Source organism: Xenopus laevis, chromosome 4L, assembly GCF_017654675.1.
Source record: "Xenopus laevis strain J_2021 chromosome 4L, Xenopus_laevis_v10.1, whole genome shotgun sequence".
Classification (NCBI taxonomy): domain Eukaryota; kingdom Metazoa; phylum Chordata; class Amphibia; order Anura; family Pipidae; genus Xenopus; species Xenopus laevis.
This window is the reverse complement of record NC_054377.1, coordinates 110,633,723-110,658,117: the sequence shown is the minus strand read 5'-3', so window position 1 is coordinate 110,658,117 and position 24,395 is coordinate 110,633,723. Positions and strand designations below refer to the sequence as shown.

Genomic DNA, 24,395 nt, shown 5'->3' with positions numbered 1-24,395 from the left:
CTGATTCATTATGAAATTTTTTCCCATGACAGTATCCCGGCCTTTAATGAAGGAGTGTCTGATGTAACATTTGTCCAACATTTTTGCTTCTACTGAGTTGTGAACTCACACTTGGCTGTCTTTTCTGATAATTAATTCCAGGTTCAAATATAGAACCACTTTTGTTCTAGCGGCTTTTCACCACTTCAGTCGCTTTATGAACTATTCTACAATATATTGAGAACAAAATCTGCTTTCACGCATTGCAAAATGAGTAGTTAGGATAACGTAACACAAAGCCCACCCAGACAGGTTAAAGGAAGGATAGGCAAACTACTTATGTTTTATATGTTATAAAACTATAACATCAATCTTCCTTAACTTTCTGCATTACAAATGTAGGTACACTGAGAAATGCAACATGTGCAGTGTGTTGGCAGAGTTTACCTTTTGTCTCAGTATGTGTTATTGTTTTTTAGCATCTATATCCTATGGTTTCTTGTTCTATCATATTTGATCTTCATAGTTATGAAGCCATTGCATTCACCTCTGCCAGCATTTATAAGCATTTTATTGTAAAATTAGCTTTCCTTTAAAGACTATTTTCTCTGAATTTTTGTCAGGTGTGTGGAGATTACTTAATATCAAAAATAGATGCTCAGAGCGGTATTTCTTGCCGTAATTTTGTTAACACAATGGGAGATTGGCGCCTTTTAACTAAAATTGACAATTACATTCAGGAGCACCTTCTTGAGATTTCTGAGCAGGATGATTTTCTTAAACTCCCAAGACTGAACGTAAGTAACAATAATGTTTTATCTTTTTAAAATGTTCTAGTTCTCCGCTCACTTTTGCTTTTCTCCTTAGACTATACATTATTTCAGTTACCTGCAACCATTTAAATGCCATTCTCCACCATTCACAGAAATTCTGACTTCAGAGATTGTCTGTAGTTACTTGTAACTACATTACATGAAGTCAGTCTAGCTGACTAAATAGCTTAGTACTACTGCCTCTGGTGGAGTGGGGTATTTACCCATTCTGTTTGTAATGTGATAAAGAAAAAAATAGATACTCTAGCAAACTTTAATTTGCAGTTAATTGCACATGGAAATATGCATGCTTGAAGAAGTTAGATGTTCATTTACAAGTCTGATATTACGGATATTGTATTGGTATCCTTTCTGCAGAGATAATTACACCTAGCAGATTGCCTAGCAAGAAAACTACACCTAGCAGACTAAATTTTTTCAATTTAATGAACTATTAAAATAAGAAAACTGATGGCTATGACATTTGTAATATTGTTAATCATGGTGAATTGCACAAAAGTAACACTGTTGCCCTTTGCCATTTGTCTAGCTGGAAATAATGCTAGAAGAAAATGTCTCGCTTCCCAGCAATGGTAAATTATATACAAAGGTAATCAACTGGGTTCAGCGGAGCATATGGGAGAATGGTGAAAATCTGGATGCCCTAATGGAAGAGGTTAGTCTGGCAAAGGAATGACTGTAATATATGTAGGATCCTAGGAAAGTAATTTTTTTTACAACTAATTCAATTGTCCTTTTATGATAATCAGAGCCCAAAGTAAAGAAAGTATCTGTTTTCAGTCCAAAACTGGTAGGTTTGAAGGTGAGACTGAATCTTATTTTCCCAAAACAAATCTGATGTTCTTTTCCCACGAATTTCCCCTTTCACTTTTTCACTAAGTTCTAACGTTTTTTTTGATTGAAAATTACTATAGATTTCCAACATTTTCTTGCAGGTTTAATGCATGAATTGGCCTTTTTCTTTAGAAAATTTCTAATAGTTTTTTCCTCCCCGTTGATTATATTTTCATAGGTTATTTAACAAAAGTAGGATACCCAAGATGGAAGATCAATGAAGATACCTCAAGGTTTAACCGTATTGAAGCTCAAGTCTGCCCTATGCCTTCTAAGAACATCCGCTCTGGGCAGAGAACCATGATGATGATTTAATGGTGTTTACTCCTTTTACAGGATTTCTGTGACATGTACAATCTACGTTTTCCTAGCTAAGAATGCCTGCCTTTTTCATACTAATACAACAGAAGGCATTTATAAGATTACCGTTGTGTTGGTAAAATTTGATTATTTCTTATGGTTTTGCAACCTTTTTATAAACCAACATGAGGGTGATTTTATATCCATAGCTTACTTACCAGGCATACATTTATAGTAACGGTTGCATGAACCAGCAATTTTAGATTTGTATATTCATTTAAAGAAACAAAAACAATTGAATTTTAGTTGAGCTCTGATGTTGAGGATGACTGGCTACTTGCTATACATTATTGAAATACTGATACATTTTGCTAACCCCTTTCAGTATTACAAAGCCCATGAACATGTAACGCAAGAGGCATCACCGTAATCTGTGATTTTTTTTTTAAATCAAAGATTGTTTCTTTGATAAAAACTAATTTCCACACTCTTTTTACCTACAAAACAAGGGGCTGAGATATGTAAAAACTGAATATTAAGCATAACTTATTGGTACAGGCACCTTACTCACCTTACTACAATTGTATGCCAGTAAGTTAATCTAAAATTCATTTTAAGATTTAGAATTTTGTTAATGTGTAATTTACTGTGCATATGTGCATGTATAAATCTAATTTGTTCTTGACTTTTTATGAATTTATGTAAAAAAAACTGGCTTAATGTAGCCCTGCCACAGAAAAAATTCTAAAGAAAAAGGAATACCTGGTATTGGAAAGGCAAAAGTTAAAAGTTCTTTTATTGTTTGTTTTCTCTGTAGTGCAAAAAAAATAATCAAAAGTAGCCTCTGCTTGCTTTCTGTTTGCTGCGGTAGCTGATCTTTGTATCTGCATAGAATTTAGTTTTTACTTTTTGAGAGGCAGACTAGAGAAGGGTAAGGAACCATAAACAATTTAGAGCAGTTGCAAAGCTACTTAGAAAACCTTAGAGAATAAAGTAAGTAAAGTTTTTCAAGTAATTTATTACTTTGGCAAGTATATTTGAAGCAATACACCCTTAAATGGCAAGAAGGTGCAGGAGATTTATATAGTTAATCTGTCCATAGACTCAAAGATCTTATCGATTTTCGGAACATGTGTGGAGAGTCCCGACATTTTTCGTCTGGCGGAGATCGAGAGAGGTTAAAAAATATTTGTTGGCTGCCGATGATATCTCTGCATGTATTGCCGATCGTACGATTTTCAGTGGGAGACTGTCACTAGCTTTGTCTATCGTACAATTGCTGTCGGGCAGAACATCGGCTGATCAGTTCTTTAACTACTTTATTTGGTTGGAATGGTAAGACTTTGATTTGAATGGTTAGTGGCAGGTCGGGAGATGGGAAAGTCCGATCGTACATTGATTCGTACGATTGGATCTTTGGGTCTGTGGGCCAGCTTTAAAGGAGAACAGTGAAGATATTTAGCTCAAAGCTGCTGTTTAGTGTTATGCATTTTCATGGATGCTTGTTCATGACCTTCATTTTGCTAAAGAAATGTACAAGGATCATCTCGTCATAGCACATATGTAAGGGTTGTCTACAGAAAGTTTTTATGGATTATCCTCCTTCTTGTCTCAGGGACATTCTGTGTGTACTGGTTGCTTGTTTCCTTTTTTTAAAAAAAAAAATAAAAAAAATAAGATAATTAGCCTTAATCTGGGTATCTGCTGGCTTTATTTATGCATTTAAGGTGTTTTTCCATCTCTGTCTGGATAGATAATCACACCTTAATCTTGCCTTCCTCTGAAGGGCGTCTAACCGACATGTCCTATAATTGTACTAAATATAGCATAGCCTTTTTATTACAGAAGCCATGTCGTCCATATTATTTAATTAGTGTTACTGGTGGTTGGATTTTTTTGAGGTGCAACCTTTTGTTTGGAACCCTGTTTTGCTCATGATAAGGTTATACATGTTTTTGGATATACGTTATTGAGTCTCTGGAGAAAAACACCTAATAGCCCTTGGACACAGCATGAAAGATTTGTATATTTTTAATTTGCATTACTGCATTTTATTAAGAATTAAGAAAGAGAATACATTTATGTTGTTTCTGTAGAGGTCTTTCAGGGTTTTAAATTATTCAGTGTTTACTTTTTGGAGATGCTACAGGGACTTGATATGAAGTTTTTAATTCTAAGCAATAACTTTTAAACGTAATATATATATATATATATATATATATATATATATATATATATATATATATATATATATATATATATATATATATATATATATATATATATATATATATATATATATAAATCAAGCTTTCTGTTTAGGTGTTAGTTTTCCTTTGACGTTAGCATTCAAAGTAGGCTTCGTCTTGCATCTTGATTGGAGTGAGCATGATGAAAGGGAAAAATGATAAAATTTTTTAGCACTTTTTGCTTAGTAAACATATTTTGATATTGCAGAACTGTATGTATGAAACCTATTTGCCCTTATCCCCTATTATATTAGTTACTGGTACTGAATGTTTCTTTTATGAAACTTTGTTTTACTAATGTATATTGAAAGTATCTTGTATGTGTCCTTGTATACATCTTTGCTTCTGTCATCTCTCGTATCTCCTTTTCTTTACTTTTTATTCCTGTATCTTTTTTTTTCTTCTTTCTTTCTTTTTTGTGTTTAACGCCTTCACCCCTACCTATTGGAAAATGAAGATTTCTTCAGGAAGACTTGAGTAATTAGAAGATTCTGACATCATGCAATATAATTTTTTTTTTTTAATTGAAAGTTGGAACACAATGAAGATAACATGGAATACAGGATCACAAATTAAACATTTTTAGAAGTAGTATCCATATGCCTGTTTCATTCCTATTTTGCAGGTACAAACTTTGTATTACTCAGCTGACCACAAGTTGCTTGATGGCAGTTCTCTTGGTGAGCATACCGAAGCACATGAAGACAATATACAATTAATTCAGGTACATATACATATGTAAAACAAAATTAGGTTGTATACATTAGTCCTCTTTGAAGCTGCAGATTCTTATCTAATTCAGACAGATAGTGACTAGTTATTGATCTGCCTAGTTAAATGTATTGTGCCTGCATCACATAGATAAGAACTGCTTATGTAGCATAGACTGAACTGAATAGTAAACTAATCCACCCATTGAAGTTTTGTAGAGAGTGGAATTGGCTAAGGCTCGGGGCACACAGGCAGATTCAGGGAGATTAGTCGCCCGGCGACAAATCTCTTCTTCGTGGTGACTAATTTTCCCCTACTGCCTTCCTGCCGGCTAAAATGTAAATTGCTGGCGGGATGGCACTCGGCGCGATTCGTTTTCCAAAGACGCCCGAAGTTTCCTCCTGAGGCAACTTTGCAAAACGAATCGCGCTGAGTGCCATCCCGCCGGCGATTTACAGATTCAGGGAGGATGGGGAGGCATCTCGGGGAGATTAGTCACCCCGAAGAAGAGGAGATTTTTTGACGGGCGACTAAACTCCCAGAATCTGCCTGTGTGCCCTGACCCAAAAATCTAAAAAAAAACATTAACACTACAAGCCGTGGATGGTCTTTCACATGTTTGTTTCTGGCTCGGGCACCAATGGTCAACTAGGTTTCATTACTGTACAACCTTGCCCTTCCCTATTTGAACTGTTGATTTCTAGTAGTATATCTATGCTCTAATGTTTTTTTGTTTTTTTTTTCTTATATAAATTAGTGGGCAGAAACGTTCTAGTCAGCCTTGACTCATATTTCTGATATTGTCCTGAAAATGTTTAGTGTGGGAGCCCTGGAGGCAGATTAAATAATACGATCTTTGTTTTTAGCAAGCATGAGAAAATGTTAAATACCCAAGTCTAGAATTCGTAAACATATATAGTTGGTTCTTAATAGTTGAACTTCCTGGTGGGTCCCAAGCAACAGCACACACAATTTTTTTTTCCTAGAAAAAGTCCCCACGTGAAAACAACCATAAGAATCTCATTAGCAGCTCATCTGGATCTCTGTCTCCTAGTGCCCTGATTCAGTGTCCAAAGCATGAATGGAAAATTATTGCATCAGAAAAGAAAACAAGTGAGTCAAACTTATTTTTTCATTAAACTGATAAGAGGCAGTATATCTCATTTTTTCAACACAATTTTGATGAATTTTAGGTCTCTCTTTAGGTGTTTAGGTCTCCTTTAAACGGGAATTAAAGTCTAAAATAGAATAATGCTAGAAATGCTATATTTTGTATACTAAACCTAAACATGAACTCACTGCACCAGAAGCTTAATTAAACAAATGATTTATGCCTTCAAAGTTGGCTGCAGGGGGCTGTCATTTTGTAACTTTGTTAAACATCTTTGTAAGACCAAGACTACACTACGCACATGATCGGTGTGGTCTGGGCTTCAGTTGGGAGTTTAAGCTTAGGGATAATCATGAACTATCAAAATAACACAAGCCAAATAATGCAGACTGCACTGGGTCTGTGGGTACAAATCTCTACACTGTCGTCGGCTGCTTTACAGAGAAATAAACAAAGCTGCTCAATTTCTGGGAAGTAATGTGGGGGGGCTCCCCCCTGCCATTTGAAAGTATGATATTTCCCTGCAGAGCAGTTGGGGACCGTCTAAGTTTCCTATCTGCAGCAGTCAGAGCAAGTAAAATGAAGTGAGAATTTCACTGCATACAGTCAGGTTTCTTCTAAAAACTGTACACTTATTAATTAAGGTATATTGAAAATAGATTTATTTTTCATTAATGAAAGTAAAAATGGGATTTTATTTTTTTGACTTTACATCCCCTTTAAAGAAGCATTAATGCCTTGGAGCAGATAGCTCCAATAGATGACTGAAAGAGGCAGTATACACCTTATAAACCTGGAGTAAATAAATAAAAAGATACAATATGCTTGAAATACATAATGCCTATTTTAATCAATAGAATTCCATGTTTTGTTGTTCCTTTAGTGGTTGCATAGGGCATGGTTATGCTTTCAGACTTACTAACTCACCAGTAATTAGCAGAGTTTTTTTTTCAACTGCAGCTAAAGACCTCTATATAACCCGCTTTCCTCACCCCTTTGTTCTGACTGGCTGACATGGTTTATAGTTGAAGTCCATTATGTAGGGGTTAATCTGTGCACTGTCAATCTATCCTCTGCTTTTTTTTTTTTTTTTTTTTTTTTTAAAAAAAGGAAGCTGCAGTTTTTCTGTTTAGCTGAAGAAATAAGACACAAACTAGATTTTTGTTACACTTTGCTTATTAACATTAGTTATGTTTACCACAAGTTCTATTCATTGAACTTCCTCTTTAAGGTCTTGGCCCAGACAAACGAGTCTGTGACAGGGAAATTCGTATAAGTGACACTGTTGCGTAATAATGTGAGTGCATTCCCAGAGATGCCATGATTACAATTCTATTAAATGGAGTGGTATTTCCAGGCATTTTGCTGCCTGTCAATAAACATAAATTATACTGGTTGGGAATTTCCTTGCTTTGCATTTGTGTTTTTCTATACTAACACATTTAGATGTATCTTGTGTGGAAACTTTATGTCCCTGTCCTTAAAATACATACTTTTGTTGCAGATAATACCTATCTGTGTTTAGCTGTGCTGAATAGCACACTATGCGTTATATTCCTGCATGGACGAAACAGCCCGGTAAACTCTCCATCAAGCACCCCTAGATTGACAAAAAGTTTAAGTCTTGAAATACAGCCTGAGGACTCTCTTGAAAGGGTCATGTCTCCCATGCATTACGCTCGGTCTGGTCTAGGAACAGCAGAATTAAATGGCAAACTCATTGCAGCAGGTAAGTGTCGATGCAGAGTTTGATGTGCATGTATCTGGCCTATTTTGATAAAAACGTGTATACACCTGTACTATACCTTAAAGAAGAGAAGGAAAGGGTAATAAAATGCATCACTGCAACAGTGCACAAAACTTTTCACATAGCAAGATCTTTAGTCTAATGACACATGTTTATCCTGTATCAGCACACACAAAGAAGTTGTATATGCCAGCACAGAGAGAGAACCATGTGACATTAGCCTATTTTTTTTGCGATTCACACAATGGGTTTGTAAAAAAAAGATTCTGTTGAAGCTCCCCCTTTTGAGGGACAAACAAGATTACAGATGTATGAAAACATACTTTTATCAACCATTCATCCATACTTCCAAGGATGTCTAGGACAGCAAATCAGTGTTTACCTCAGATCCCGCTGTAATTGACCTTCAAGCTGGGCTTCCAGAAGTATTTAACAGATAAAATTGGCATTTTCTCCAAAGCCTACACTTTTGGAACCACTGTGGCACACACGACTTTATTTATTTAATTTTTTTAAGGCAATTATCAGGAGATTACAGTGTTGGCTTTTGAGGGGCTGTTTCAGGCACTGTAGGGTGCCATCACTGCTAACAACAGCATCACTGTGCTACCCAGATAGGCTTTATTCATACCCTATTAACATATGTGCTCTAACCCTTTTCTGGGTGGTCTCTTTTATCCTATACTTGAGGCAAGTAAAAAAATTGCATTTTCTGCATCAGTAGATAACGGCATAATCTGTCTGAAGTTGAACTTCAGGGGACTTCGGAAAACGCAAAACGAAGTGCTCAGAGTGCCATTCTGCCAGCGATTTACATTCTAGCCGGCGGGAGGCAGTTTGGGGAGATTTGTGGCTGGGTGACTAATCTCCCCAAATCTGAGCGTGTGCCCTGACCCTTAAGTGTCAAGTAACAATAGGTAATAGTCCCATACACTTTACAGACTGGCTTACGCTTGCTCAGTTAATACTGACATGACCGCCAAGCTAAAAACTTTAAATGATAATCTTTTACAACCGTCTCCTTAGGTGGCTATAACAGAGAAGAATGTCTGCGTACAGTTGAGTGCTATGATCTAGAGACAGACATTTGGACCTTTATTGCACCCATGAAAACACCAAGAGCCCGTTTCCAAATGGCAGTTCTGATGGTATGATCCGGACTCCTGAAAAACACAATTTATTTTTATATTTAACAAACTGTTTTTGTGAAGTAGTGATGTTTAGTGTGTATAGACTTAAATTAACTGTTTAGGTCATGGCAAATGGTTCACTTTGTTGTCTATGAGAGATGATTTTCCATGGGTGACAAAGCCTCCGGTCTGATCCAGCGACTAGTCCTCTTGGAGCCAGGAAGCATATTTCCCCTCCAAGGCAAACTGGAGATGCCTTTCTCTATATCATGTAAGAGTTAGTACAGAAATTTACAAAAAAAGAGAGAAACATGTCTGTTAAATATTTGAAAGATTCAAAGAACACTTTGCAAGTTATAAATGTAACATTTCATATGCATAACCTAATGAAACTGTTGGCATCTCAAACAGATAATGAAGTTGTTCTGATCTATTTTAGGACCATCTATATGTTGTTGGAGGATCAAATGGTCACTCTGATGATCTCAGTTGTGGAGAAAAGTATGATCCCAAATCAAACATTTGGACACCTGTTCCTGAACTAAGAAGCAACCGTTGTAATGCTGGTATGAATACAGGAAATAAGCTAGGATTTTCTCAAGCACTGTATTGTGTACCATTTTTTATATTATAAAAGCAGTATCTAAAGGCAATGTAAAGGATCAGTAGCACCAAAAAAACTAAAATCCCTTAATAGTACTGTTAGAAGCAGGTTATTTATATTGGAAAATCTGTAAGCTCAGTAGACGTTTAGATTCAAGTTACATTAAGGGTAGTTCATTCACTTAATAACATAATGTAAACGTCTGTCGATCTGTAGGAAAAACCATTGTATTTTAAGAAAGGTACCTCCATGTAAATTAATCTTGAGTTTATTATGGAATATATAACATGAAAACAAGTGCTTTCATGCTAATTGTTATCCATGTTGTATGTGTGTAACTTGTGTGTGTGGATTATACAGTTTGTAAAAAACACATTTTGAATTTTTTTGTTCTGATAGTATTTGTATGTAATGTTGTGTGTGCATTTCTCAGTGCAATTTGTTGTGTATGCTTTATGTATGATTTATAGCCTTTGCATCTACTAAAGTGGTCAGTAACGTTATTCTTAAATCCTTTATTCCTGAAGGGGTGTGTGCTCTCAATGGAAACTTATATGTTGTGGGAGGTTCAGATCCATATGGCCAGAAAGGTCTTAAAAACTGTGACGTGTTTAACCCAATAACAAGGATGTGGACATGTTGCGCCCAGCTAAACATTAGTAAGTGTCTAGACTTTACTGACCTTAAAGAAAGTTGTTTTGGTGGCCACAGCTTTATTTTATTAACGTTCTTTTCTACAACCTCCAGGAAGGCACCAGCCTGCTGTTTGTGAATTGGGCAACAAAATATACATCATTGGAGGAGCTGAATCTTGGAATTGTCTTAATTCGGTAGAATGTTACAATCCACAAAATGACACCTGGACATTGGTGGCGCCTATGAACGTGGCTCGACGTGGTTCCGGTGTTGCTGTTTATGATGGTAATCTGTATACACATCACATTTTGATATCAATCTTTTTCTTACAGATTTCCATACAAAAACTGGTCCATCAAATCTCTCAAAAGACTTTAGTCCAGTCCTGCTTTAAGATAATAGCTATATTTGTAAACTAGCATTATTTTCACAGGGAGAACTGATCATGAAATGCACAGAATTAACCAATTGGTTATATGTTTGAATGTCAGAATGAACTATATTGGTGTATTGATTGAAGTACAGCACCACAAAAAAAATTTTTTCTTATAGATAAAAATGCCTTTATTGGAACACTGGCAGGGCCTGGATAAGCGACGTTTCAGGCTACACAGAGCCTTTTTTCAAGCTTTTTTTGTGGTGCTGTACTTCAATCAATACTTGTGAAAAGGATTGGAAGGTGGCCAGTCAGGGTACTTGCACCAGGACCCACAAATTGACAAAGTTTGGGAGCTGATTCAATTATACAAGCATGAACTATATTGGTGCTCTAATCAGACCCTCATCAGTAACAAAGGCCTGGGGTACTGTTCTATTGCATGAAGCTTTACCATCTCCTCTCTTGTCCAGGGATTCCTTGCGTCTGCTCTGTGCTGTGTAAATGCACAGTAGTGGCCTGATAAAGAGCCCAAACTCTTGCCTATTTGTGGCAAAACCGGGGAACGATTGTGAAAATGTAAAATAAGCTTCATCATGCTGAAATAAGGAACTTTCTAAATATAGTCAATAAAAAAAATCTGCATTGTTTCTGGAATCGGCAAGTTTATCTTAACGATTCCTCTCTAAGCATCTTGTTTCTCCTCATTCTCTCTCTTCACGCACGAGTTGGGTGTCCAGTTTTTGACAGATCCAATATATATTTTAGGGGTAACTCCCTTTCCTAGCAGATGTATATATGTATGTATGGAGCTCGCTCAAATAACTGATTCCAGTACAATCAAAATCTAAAACCTAACTGCCTTAGAGAAACAGGATGTCTGATGATTTTAATAGTGAGCTCTAATACATCATTTAGGTAAAAGGAGCCCCCATAAAAGATATATTTGGATCTGTCATTCAAAATCACACTCCCAACTGCTGCATGAAGACAGAATGAAGATAGACAGGTGCTGAGAGGGGAACAGAAACGGCTCAGAATTTTTAATTGATATTTAGAAAATGCCAGCATGATGAAGCTTTTATTAGTTTCCCGATAGTTCCTCATTAACCATTTGCTTGTCCTTAAAAAATGTAAATGTAAAAAAAACAAACCCAAGCTGGAACTATTTTTTCCACTTCAACTCAACACCATATTTGTCTTACAACAGGTTACACCATGTATTTCAGTAACAACTGTATCAATATTTTAAAAAGTACACCATTCATTAAACAGGTATGAAATCTACTACTGGTAAACTGGATCCAGAAAGCTCTAAAAAATTCTTATATTTTGACTGAATTCCATTTTATTTTTATTAATAGAGCTGTACCTTGAACTTGATGGGTAACTAAGCTGCATGCATCTGTTGGTATCAAAACAATTCTACTGCTTATTTGTTTTTTGTTAATGCCTAAGTGTGTTTAGTGGCCTTAAGGAGTAGCACTACAAATTACTGAATTTCATTGTCCAGGAAACCTGAGGTCCCAATAATAAATCCCATATCTGTGCTAAAAACAAGTCATATGAGAGGGCATTTATTATTTTGGCTAAAATACAATTTTTGTTTTGCAGATGTTGGTCTGTGTATGTGGCAAACATGTTAAGCACCTTGCAATGAGTTTCTACTACTGCAGAACACAAACTTTTTTGTATAATTAAAGATTTAAAGCTGTTTATTTTTTCTTCTTGCTATTCGGATGCTAAACATCTTTTGTCTTATTTTAAACAGGAAAGCTATTAGTGGTTGGCGGTTTTGATGGTACCCATGCTCTATGTTGTGTCGAATCATACAACCCTGAAAGAAACGAGTGGAAGATGGTGGGCAGTATGACATCTTCAAGAAGCAATGCAGGAGTGGTAGCTGTAGGAAATCAAATCTATGCTGCAGGTGGTTTTGATGGCAATGAATTCTTAAATACAGTTGAAGTTTATAACCCTCAGACAGATGAGTGGAGTCCATTTACACAACTGTGCGAATCCTAGTAATGCTTTCTCACACTGATGCAATTCACAGCTTTGATTGGACTTAAGTCCCTCATGTTTGTTGTTGTACCAGCAACGTCCATTTTTGCATATTGCATATTTTCAAAAAAAGTTGTAAATACTTCTTTTTCATTTATTTGTAAGAAGGGATGTCTTAAATAACTGCTAACTTTGTAATTGCTCTACTGTGGAATTCTATGAAAACCAGGGATTTTTTTTTTCTTATTCCGCAAGCATTCTTGTGTATATGTTCGCTCTGTTCCTATTGCACTGACGTGTAGAGTTCCAGTTACTCAGTAGTTAAAAAATCTTACTCGGTTTTAATTGAATGCAAGTGATTTTTTTTTCTTTACTATAAAATAATGTGCTTAAAAGCCTTACTGAATCAATATTTTTGAGTAAAGAAGTGCAGGTATGCCAAAACACGCACCTTTTGGATTGCCTTTTTATTACTGTTTTATATACTCGGCGGCAGGCACAATAAATTATCAACACTTTATTAATGTGCTTATTCTTTGAGACCTTTCCCAAAGCTTTTTGATTTTGATAGACACAGTCCTTTTTGCTTTCATTTATGAGGAGAGCTGCAGTCTTTTCAAATGCATTTTTTACTCTCCTTAAGAAATGTCTTGAAATTCAGAGGCTGAAGCCAGTTGTTAAGAAATGGATTTGTCTGCAAATACTCATTTTTAGAGTCTTTGATCAAGCTGAATCTTTTTGTAGGTGCCCTGTAAAGGAAAACCTCCAACGATATTTTATCATCTAAAAGAAATAAAAAGCTGCAATAACTTTTTTTTTGTCCTTTCCTCACTTGTAATGTACATTATTCTTAAATAAAATTGACTGTAAACAAGATTGCATGGTGTTTCCTTGAAACATATTGTGACATCTCATGTAATTTCTAAAGTGGCTCTTGCTTCATCGAAACACACTTGTGCAAAAGTGTAAACATAGAGGAAAGGTTATAAACCTGTTTTCATGTGTATAAACACTCTTACCCCCACCCCACCAGTCATGCAACCCTCCATCTTTTACCCTTTTCCTGTATAGAATGCTGAGCCTGTAGCAATGTACCATTATTATCAGCTAGGGGTTGAGTTAAATAGTAAGTAGTTATCTTATAACGGTTAATATCATGGTGGTGATAAAACTGCAACGGGGCCATGCCAAAGAGGATGCTCTATAGCAGGGGTCCCCAACCTTTTTAACCAATTAGCCACATTCAAAAATAAAAAGTTGGGGAGCAACACACGCATGCAGAAAGTTCCTGGGGTGCCAAATAAGGGCTGTGATTGGCTATTTGGTGGACCCTATATGGACTGGCAGCCACAGGAGGCTCTGTATAGCCGTACGCCTGGTTTTTATGCAACCAAAACTTGCCTCCACGCCAGTAATTCCAAACTAGGCACCTGGGAGCAACATCCAAGGCATTGGGAGAGCAACATGTTTTATTTTTTTAACCAACTCTCTGTATCAGTGAGCATGGGTGCTACAGTTGTGCCAACTGATGGAGGATTGCCACTACATCCTAAATAGTTTCTCTACATCCTATATAGTTTCTCTGTGACCCCTGATAACTGCTGCACCAACCCTGAAAAAAGGATTTGTAAAAAGGGTAAGGTTAACACAAAAATAAAGCCTGCATTGCTCAAGAGTTAAAAACATGCACAGAACTTGGTTACATAAAATATATATTACCATACAGCATGTAATTGGTGCGTATTAGTTTTCAAGTAGTTGAACCTCACCTAGATGTTCTAGTAGTTATAAGAGCTGCTGATTTTTGTACATCACCATGACACAGCACATTCCGGTTTGGCCATTAATGCCTCTCCTATTACTTGCCTTAGTATGCTGCAAATGCATTTGTGCTGAGTTTTAACTTATTTGTATCAATTACACCTTGAATGCATATCATTCCTGATAGTAAACAAAAGAGCTACCAATGTCTTTAGTTGACACAAAAAATTGTCTATAACTATGATTTTAGACAAACTAATGTCAACAGATCTGCAAGGCCAGATGGCACACATCAGGGATGCTCAACAGGGACTTGTCTTTGATTAGCCATCACCAGCATATTGGCTTGTGCAGCTCTTTGAGTAGTTTGGTTGTATGTGAGGACCCTATAGTATCACATTTTGCCAGTCCCTGACATCCTCAAGCTCCTTATCTAAAGGCTTCTCATTCGTACCAACTACCAGAATAAAAACACTTGATCTTATAATAGATATACATCACTTCCAAAGGAGAGTGAAATTAAAGGAGCACTGTCATACAAGTAACAATGTAACTACAAGCCCATTTAGACCGAAGAGCACTTATAAACCTCCCAATACCCCCAAAACTATTTCCGCCTTCAAACATCTATTGGTTGATGAATCTTAAAAAATTCCACCTAACTTTGGTTTTTACAATATTATCAAAGCTGAATGGGATGCCGTCCAGGGCCTCTTCCACGATGCTAATATTATTTGCCCACCAGCCGACAAAGGCAGAGCCATTGTTGGCTGTAATTACAGTAAGTATAGGGTTTTTATTAAAAACTTTGTGTTGAGACAATTAACGGAAACGACCGTGTATAAAAACTTGATAAAGACTATGTTGAGGCTGAAAAATTGCAAAAATATACTGACAAACTCTGGATTTAATATAAAAATAGTATCAAGTTGATTATTACATAGTAATAAACACAAGATACTTTTTATGTTAAATCTGCAGTGTCAGTCTATTTTTGTAGTTTTTTTTTCAATAAAAATATAAAGATACATGGGTAAAAACCAATATGTTTCACAACATAAACATACAATCAAAGTAACTTTTGTATAAACAGGATATAAAGATGTGCCTTTAAAGTTACATTTTGCTGCTGAATAATGGTTTAGGCCTCCATATGATTGTATTCTTGCTCAGTCGGCTATTTCACTACTATGGAAACATGTTAAGCTAAGCATGAGACATAATAAAATGCTTTTTTCATACAATGAATTACATTGGCATTTGGATGAAAGTTTTCCAAGTAGACGGCATACAATAGAAGTGATTCTTGTAGTTGTCCCCCTTGTCTTTGTGAGGTTGGAAAAAAAAATTAAAGGGGACATGTAGCCCAAAGAAAATTATTACAAATGCTATTTTATGACAAGCAAAATAAACTTTTATTACACTATATAAATTATTTGAATCTTGTTTTGTTCGGTCTGGGAAGGTATAATTATAACAAGCAGGCAGGAGCCATTTTGTGGACACTGTTATTATATTGTATCATCTCAGAATCTTGTTTGTGCACCAGAATGGGGGACCTGATGTCCATCTCCATGCCCTGGTTACACAATTAAATGGTAAAGAGAGAAGCCTAAGGCATAGAGGAGGGGCAGACAATATCTGATTGACAGCTGAGATTTTTACATGCATTTACAACAGCTATGAATGCTTTAATAGGAAAAAAAAGAATTTGGATTTCATGTTTAATTTGAAGAAGACTTTTATTATACAGCTTTTTATGCTGGCGTGACAGGTCCACTTTAAGGGTTGCTGGGGTGGGAAAGGGAGTAGCAGTACATAAGTGACCATTGGGCCCCTACAGTTATTTTTTGACAAGGTCGATATGTAAGTGCAAAACGCTTTTCTTCCATCTAGGCTGTGCTTGTTCAAGGAATGTTACTGGCCCTTTAAATAGTAGAAGGCATGCCCTCCTGATGCATGCTGGGATATGACACTACAGCGGAAGGACAGTGGGAAGTGCATGTGAGATGTGGCCTGTGCTGAGCCGGTGTGGAACTAGTGCTACGGGCAGCCTCAGGTAGGTGAGTGTTGTTGTCGTGCTTCCTCTTAGCTGCTTTTTTCACGGGCATCACTTCGTCATTTACACTGGATGTGTGAGCTTATTAAGGATTGATTGCTAATGTCTGAACAGATACTGATGCCTTCTGCCGACTGTCTGTCCCGTGTTATCCCGGGTTATTTCTCGGTCATCGCTAGTTTATAGCGGCTTCTTTGTGACCTGCTTTAGAGAGCAGCGACGAAGGGGGCGCGATAGCAACGTAGCCCCTTTTTCTGCCCATATTATACCTCACTCATAGTCCTGGAGAATCTCCAGACCCCCCTCCTCAATCGCACCGCCCGTTACTCACTCCTCACAGTATTTTGCGCACGCGCGAGGAGTTCAGTCTTGCTGCACCCCAGAGCGCAATTTTTGCTTGGCTCTGTTTATATGCTGGGAATATCAATATAAGGGGAGGAACTACACAGGAAGCAGACCCTGTGGCTGCAGGAGGGGGGGGGGCAGGAAGTATAGGGGCCCCATGAAGTCCTAATTCATATACAATTTCAACAAATATTGGTAAAAAAACAGGTCAATCTCTAGATATTTTGGGGGGCCTGAAAAATAATTTGCTATGGGGCCGAGTCATTTCTAGTTACGCCACTGATCAATATTGATGCCATAACAAGTGCCTAAAGGTGAGCCCTTTTTAAAGGGGTTATTCACCTTCCAAAGTTTGGAATCCAAATGTTTTTCATTTTTGTAGCATGTTTTGATGGCACACGCAGCACGAATAGCAGGCAGGCAAGCAAGCAACATTATAATATCAAAACCACTGTTTATTGAAACATTAACGGCAGGTGGCTGCAGTGTAATTGGCGTCTTTTATACTACAGCCCCCTAATGTTTCAATAAACTGGTTTTTACTTTGAGGCGGTGTGCCTCTATTTTGCTGAGCTGGCTGACTACTGTTACTTTGTATCAACAGCCAGCTGTCCTCAGCCTGCATCCTCCAAACCCCACAATTCCCTGCACACGTTATTTCAATAAGGAACATCACAGTGCAATGCATTGTGGGTTATGTAGTTCCTGCATGCTGTCTGTAAGCTGTGGAGAACTGGTTACAATATGTAACATCAGTGTTTTCGTCCCTACTTCCCTGCCAGGATTTTAAATGATGCAGAAAGAGAAGAACTGTTAACCAGCTGGATTTCAGCATAGAGAATGGCATTTATTTATAGTTTTTGAAGGTAACTGTAATGGGTATATTAGGGGTTTGTGCATTATGGGGGCCTCTACCAAATTGTGGTTTGCAAAACGGTGTTCCCCTTTAATGAAGTTCAGGGATTCTGCTCAGCAGGGACACAGATAAGAAATGTATCAATTTAAAACAGTTACAGGGTCTGCAACCCCTCCGCTTCTGAAGGTCAAAAATAAAACTTTACAATGCAATTTTAGAAAAACTAGAAAATAGAAAGTAATTGGAAAAAGTCTTTATTTCCGGTGAACTATCTGAAACCAGCTGTACTAAAATAAAAAGTGCTGGAAGGTGAACAATTTTTTAAAACTTTTTACCACAATATGCTGCTGTCCCTTATTTTGTCCATTTAATGCCATGCTGTAATTATAATTAGGGTGTAAGAAATTAGTATATTGTTGCATATTTTAATATTACGCAAGAGCCATAAATCAGACATGCTTATAATCTGTGCTGAGAAATGGAATTGGTGTCACACGAGTCACTAAACCATATAACCAGAAACACCAGGTTTAAATGCATTGTACATTTACAAACCGTTCCGCCTTTAATTCTACCATGAATGACTTCTGAATACATTGAAATACACACATAATTGCCTCAGCTAAACTGGTCTGATCTGGGTGTAACCAGATATTCTCATCGTTTGGATTTGGAAATGTTGGCAGGCATACCAGTAGTACCAGTCTCTTGCAGAGGAACCAGTTCTGATATTAGGTGGCACAGCTATACATTGATTATCATTACTGCCTTGCAGCTCTGCAGTCCTCTTGTTTATTAGTAAATACTTTCTTTTTTTTTTTTTAATCAAGCTTATATGTTTTAATAAAGCTTTTGGTTAGGGGTTGCATGCAACATTTTTCTCTACTGTTAGCAAAAGGTGGACCAAGAATATAAGGATAGTCTACAGTTAGCCACATAGGAGCATTTTACTGACCCGCTGGAAACCATTACACTTGATACCAATGTATTCATAGGGAAGAAAGAGTCTGTATATTTTTCCAGAAAAGGTGTCAACGGTACAGGGCTTTCTAACCTAGAGTACACTGGGTTAATACCTGATGCTAACCCCATGGACACCCGTAATGCACCAGTGGAACTCTCTAAATTACTTGTTTGTGCAAATAGGCCCTTCCCTGGCTTTGTCTGAGGTATGCACCCTTGATCAGCACTATGTGGAGGTGTTATCTGCTTGTGTTTTGCCTGGTATGCACGACATGAGAACTAAGTCAGTCTGGACTTGCAAGGTAGCATTTTCTATTTTAAAAGAATATTATTTTCTACATTGCATATATTTTGAAAAGCGTATAAAGCCAGCTAAAAATAAAAGTTGTCATTTTCTGTACAGATGTAGCCATGGGGTTGCCATCTTATCTTCTGGCCTGTACCGGGCTATGATGGGCAGTGTCCAACAACTTACATCATAGGCCTCAAACTAGGAGTAGGCAGACAGAAGGGGGTATGTACTTAGCACCCCGCTACTGATGCACCCTAGAAACCTGCCTCTTCTGTCTGCCCCTAGATCCGGCCCTGACTACATTGCAAGTAAATTTATAATACTGGCCCTGACCCTGGCTGGCATTATACTGGCTAGGCCAGGTAGCAACCCTAAGTAGCCTACATGAGAGAAGTATAGAGCAAAGGTAGGAAATTACAGCTACCAGCTACTTTATGCCTGCTTTGGGCAAGAGGGGGATTAATTTACTCTATGGCCTGCCAATGACAACCGCTAAACAGAGACAATAGATGTTACATGTGTAACTCTAAGGGCAGAGACACACGTGGAGATTCGGGGAGATTAGTCGCCCGGCAAGAAATTTCATCTTCTTCGGGCGACTAATCTTCCCGAATCGCCTTCCCGCTGGCTAGAATGTAAATCGCCGGTGGGATGGCACTTGGAGCGCTTTGTTTTCTAACACAATCTCCATGTCTGTGCCCTTAAAGGGTATAGTTGCAACAGTTTTTTTTTTTTTCTGCTCGTTCACTTAAATCTGGGCATGTAGTATACTAACAAGGTGTCTTTGCTGCAGGAAACAGAACAATTTGAAGCTGAATGAGAGCACATTTTGCCATCTGCTAAACAGATTCTCTACTTTACTTGCAACAAAGTAAGTGTGGTTTCAATTATGAAATTGCTGATCATCATCTAATCTAATGTTTGTCTATTTATTAAGGAGAACTATCACGAAAATAAAAATTCAACATTCGCTTCAGCATACCAAAATTAGAATCTTTCTACATACAAACAATTGAAAATTCTCTACCGTTTCTGAAATAATCAAGTTTACCTTCACTATTCCTTTCCCAGCATCTGTTCTCATTCTGTCTTCATTCAGGAGTTGGATGTCAGATGAATGATTCAATATATCTTATAGGGAGGGGCTCCTTTTGCCTAGAAGATGTATTAGAGCTCACTTTATTAAAATTACCAGAAATCCTGTCTCTCTACATGCAGAATTTGTGCAAAAGGTAGTTATTTTGTTTGTATTGGAATCCGTTATTTGAGTGAGTTTAATACATCTGCTAGGGAAGAGCGTCCCCCCCCCCCTATAAGATATATTGGATCATTTATCTGACACCTAACTGCTGTCTGAAGACAGACTAAAGAGAAAGAGATGCTGAAAGAGGAATGGTGAATATAAATTTGATTTATTTCAGAAACAATGCAGAATTTTTAATTAATTGTATTTAGAAAGTGTTTTACTTCAATATGAGTTAGCGTATATTAAATATTCTTTTTTGCAATAGTTCCCCTTTAAAGATCTATTATTTTGTTCATCTTTATACGTGACTCCGCTTCCCCCTTCCCCCATGTAACTTCCATGCTCCACAAGCCCTTCTTTCCTACTCATCAGCAGAGCCTGGAAATGTGTCTTTAAACTCTTTGCTGTACATTTCTGCTAAATTAAAGAATAAAGCAACACGTTATAGTAAATTTTGTAAATTTGCTATTTATTTCAGAATGGGAAGCAGTTCCACAAAAGAGATACCTGAGACTGAAGCAACTGATATGATAAAGGTAACTTAATTACACTTTTTTATACTGTTAAATCAGTGATTCTTAACCCTTTTTATATGAGGACCACCCATATTAAGTTTAGGAATCGGCTTGTCAAGCCACAAGTTGGATAACAATCAACCATTCACATTTTATAATCACTTTTGTCTGTTACAGGTATGGGACCTGTTATCCAGAATGCTCAGGACCTGAGGTTTTACGGATAACGGATCTTTCCGTAATTTGGGTCTTCATACCTTAAGTCTACTAGAAATTCATTTAAACACTAAATAAATCCAATAGGCTGGTTTGCTTCCAATAAGGATTAATTATATCTTAGTTGGGATCAAGTACAAGCTACTGCTTTATTACAGAAAAAAAGGAAATCATTTTTAAAAATTTGGAATATTTGGATAAAATGGAGTCTATGGGAGACAGCAATTCCGTAATTCGGAGCTTTCTGGATATCGGGTTTCCAGGATCCTATACCTGTATAAGAACTGTATTGCTATACTGTATTAAAGAGGATTACAGGTAGCAACCATAAGTTTCCCTTTATTCAGGCTTAAGTTTTCACAAGATGTAAACTCAAGACTGAATTACTTTTTGGGCTATGCTTATTATAATCTACTATCTTAATACTTATTATTTAACATATTTTCTTTGCTGGACTATTGCTTTATGTCTTTTATCTTTTCAACCTCCCGTTCCAGTTCCACATATACTTCCCGACCTTGTTACAGCTTTTTAAATCTTTCAGATGTTCTTGTGCCAGTCTATAAATGTTTGCATCTTGTTCACAGAAGAGTCCTTTTCCATAGTGGAAATGCAGTTTTTTCACATATACAGGTATTGGATCTGTTATACAGAAACCCATTATCTAGAAAGCTTACCCATAGTTTTCTGTACCCTTATCCCAAGAAAATGGAAAAATAAAAACTGTTAAAAGACTCCATTTTATCCAAATAATACAACTTTCTAAAAATAATGTCCTTTTTCTCTGTAGTAATAAAATAGTACATTGTACTTGATCCAAACTAAGATATAATTAACCCGTAATGGAAGCAAAACCAGCCTATTGGGTTTATGTAATGTTTACATGATTTTAGAATAGACGTAGAGGGTTATTTATCACAGTCTGAAATTATCTCAATATTTTCTGCTACAAACTCCGATCAAATCCGCTCGGGTTTTTTTACACTTATTATTAAATTTTCCCGAAAATGGGCTTTGCTGGAAAAAATCCAGTTTTCACGATTATTCCGGATTTTTCTATCTGATTTTTTTCAGAATTTTCACCCGAAAACTCCAAAAAGTTCAGGGTATTGCACGAAACCCGGCGCACATCAAAAAATCATTGGGACTTCTCCCATTGACTTATATGCAACCTCAACAGGTCTGAGATGCTGGATTTTCAGGTTCAGACTTTTCCTTCCTGGGGGTTTATAAAAAATCAGAAAAATTCGTGATTTTAGTCCGAAAGGTCCGGTTTTATAAAAAAACAAAAATCATGAATTTTTCGTGAGTTTTTAGTAAATAACCCCCTTAAGGTATGAAATTACGGAAAGATCCGTTATCTGGAAAATCCCAGGTCCAGAACATTCTGGATAACCAGTCCCATGCCTGTAATGTCAATCAGCCCAGTAATTTGATATACAAATAATCTGTTATTTTGTGTAGTTTAAAAGGAGACATTCTGATTGGAATATGCTTGATTCTGAGCAGATTCCAATTTCATATGATGGCAAATGTAATCAGCTAATCACATTATTGTGTGTGGTCATCAGCTGAAAGAGTTGCATAGCTGTCCTGAGTGATCTGGTTGGTCAGCTAACTGGAAAGGACTATACATGGAAATTTACATTCAGTTTGGCTCACACTGTGTGCTGCTAAAATGACCATTGAGTTGTACCCTGATTCATAACAGTATAAAGCTTTATTCCAGACATGCATAGCACTCCATTTTAGCTATGGTTTATGAATGACGCCTTCAGGAATGACAGGTAGGTATTTATGGTATGTTGTTTAAGGGTGGCTTAATTTAAAAATGGATCCTCATTAACAAGTGAAGTCAGATGATAATATGGTTGTAGGGAATACGTTAAGCACAGCTAGAAAGTGCCATGTGGAGCTCTTTAAGCAGATGATACTAATACGGGATCAGGAATACATGTGTAGCAGACTGGGATATTACGTAAAAGTGATGTACAAGGATAATCTTCTTACTTTGTCTGTTCCACTACACATTATTTGTAATAGTATTACAAACCACATTGTGTAAATCGAAATCTTTTCATTTCGTTGTTTTTTTTTTTTCAGAACACGATTGCAGAAAACTGTGTAGTGATCTTCTCAAAAACCAGCTGTCCATACTGTGTAATGGCAAAAGACGCCTTCAGAAATATAGACGTGCAGTACACAGCAGTCGAATTGGATGAAGTAGAGAACGGGAGCCAGATACAAGCGGCACTTCACCAACTGAGTGGCATTAGAACTGTGAGTAATGCATAAATTGCCACATGAATGTCAATGTTACCTCCCAATAGGAACTGTCTGTAAAGCGACGCCGACATTCTGGGTTCATACATTCTGCAGTTCAAGAATGAGCCTTTACTCTGGTATCGGCCCTCTTCCTTGTCTGCACTATTGTGTCAGCCTGGGTTCAGGCATATACATCGAATTGCGGATCCAAAATGCGAACTCTCTTGTTCCGGTGCTTAAATCTGCCGTGTGTGCCAGCAGATGAGCCAGAAAGTTACTATGTAACTATGTATGCCTTATCCTAGAGTAGCAGCGAGAGGAGGATGGAGAAGGAGACTTTCAAAGCAGTATAATATATTAATTGAATCTGTTGAAATAATGCCAACTTGAGTTTTAAGAAGATCCAGATCCAGAAGAAAGTTGGACACCTCTGTGCCTCCTGTTTGCCTCAGAAGCAAGAAAAACCCAGTCGCTACCTTTACTTACTAGTATTGAGCTCTGTTGTGTAAATGACTATTGATATTCTAAACATAAAAATACAATGTAATGTCACATTATTTTCATAAGTAACTTGTATTTATATTTTGCCTTTAGGTCCCCCAGGTGTATGTTAACGGGAAATGTATTGGAGGTGGCACAGATACACGTAATCTTGAAAGAGAGGGCAAGTTACTGAAATTGGTTCAAGAGTGTAATATCAGTGCTGCTACATAGTGAGCTGGAACAGCTGCAAGATCTACCTCGGCTCAGAAAAACTGACTGTGCTGAATCAAGAACATGTGCCTGATTTGGAGATTCAATTAAAGGGGAACTCCACCCACTGCCAAAAATAAGCCAAATAAAACCGACTGATCTATTCTTCTAAAAAAAAAAAAAAAATAGAGAAGGATAGGTAAAATCACTGGTAGATGCCAATTTGTTAGACACCCTGCAGTGACTATAATCGCTAACCTACTGCAAACCAGAGCTCCTTATTAATTCATCCGCCTGAAAAACCTTCACGCAGCCGCCATCTTGGTTAGTAAACCCAGGTATCCTCTGTGATGTGCAGGACTTTTTGTTAACCCAGGCATGACCCAAACCCACCCGCTCCCAACTCGACCCAGCACCTAAATTTATATACCTGCACCCAATCTGCCCAGCAGAAAGTCTGATGGCAGAAGCGGAGTATTGTAATGTCATATTGCTATCCACAGTGCTGTCCCTATTGTTTCAGTAGTTGGCTCTTCCACCCTTCCTTCCAGCTAGCCCCCTTAAATTCCCAGAATCCCTTTCTCCTCCTCTTGGCACCAAAATCTTATCAGTAATATTATTTATTCCGTGGTTAATATGTTTTTAAATGTATGCATATAAATAACACATT

General features: G+C 37.2%; 2 protein-coding genes across 3 annotated transcripts in view; both read left to right on the top strand.

Annotated features, from left to right (window-relative positions):
- ivns1abp.L (influenza virus NS1A binding protein L homeolog) overlaps positions 1-13,390 on the top strand; it is a 36,539-nt gene extending 23,149 nt beyond the window's left edge. The window contains exons 5-14 of one of the 2 annotated variants that reach the window (XM_018256772.2): positions 603-776; positions 1,342-1,467; positions 4,821-4,919; positions 5,893-6,019; positions 7,522-7,746; positions 8,791-8,912; positions 9,334-9,460; positions 10,026-10,157; positions 10,246-10,419; positions 12,282-13,390. In XM_018256772.2, coding sequence (XP_018112261.1) covers positions 603-776; positions 1,342-1,467; positions 4,821-4,919; positions 5,893-6,019; positions 7,522-7,746; positions 8,791-8,912; positions 9,334-9,460; positions 10,026-10,157; positions 10,246-10,419; positions 12,282-12,535 — 1,560 coding nt within the window. In that variant the 3' untranslated portion in view covers positions 12,536-13,390. 2 annotated transcript variants of the gene reach the window in all.
- Positions 13,391-16,236: 2,846 nt separating this feature from the next.
- Positions 16,237-23,884, top strand: glrx2.L (glutaredoxin 2 L homeolog). Its single transcript, XM_018258722.2, has 5 exons — positions 16,237-16,334; positions 19,584-19,661; positions 20,515-20,572; positions 22,871-23,047; positions 23,627-23,884. The coding sequence occupies exons 1-5, from the start codon at positions 16,285-16,287 to the stop codon at positions 23,744-23,746; spliced, it is 483 nt and encodes a 160-aa protein (XP_018114211.1). The 5' UTR covers positions 16,237-16,284; the 3' UTR covers positions 23,747-23,884.
- The last annotated feature ends 511 nt before the right edge of the window (positions 23,885-24,395 follow it).

Bases quoted from the DNA above. Each gene is read 5' to 3' on its own strand.
- glrx2.L (XM_018258722.2), top strand. From the start codon at position 16,285: ATGTGGCCTGTGCTGAGCCGGTGTGGAACTAGTGCTACGGGCAGCCTC. The intron at 16,335-19,583 runs GTAGGTGAGTGT...TCTTTGCTGCAG, and splicing joins AGTGCTACGGGCAGCCTCAG to GAAACAGAACAATTTGAAGC. The intron at 23,048-23,626 runs GTGAGTAATGCA...TTTTGCCTTTAG, and splicing joins AACTGAGTGGCATTAGAACT to GTCCCCCAGGTGTATGTTAA.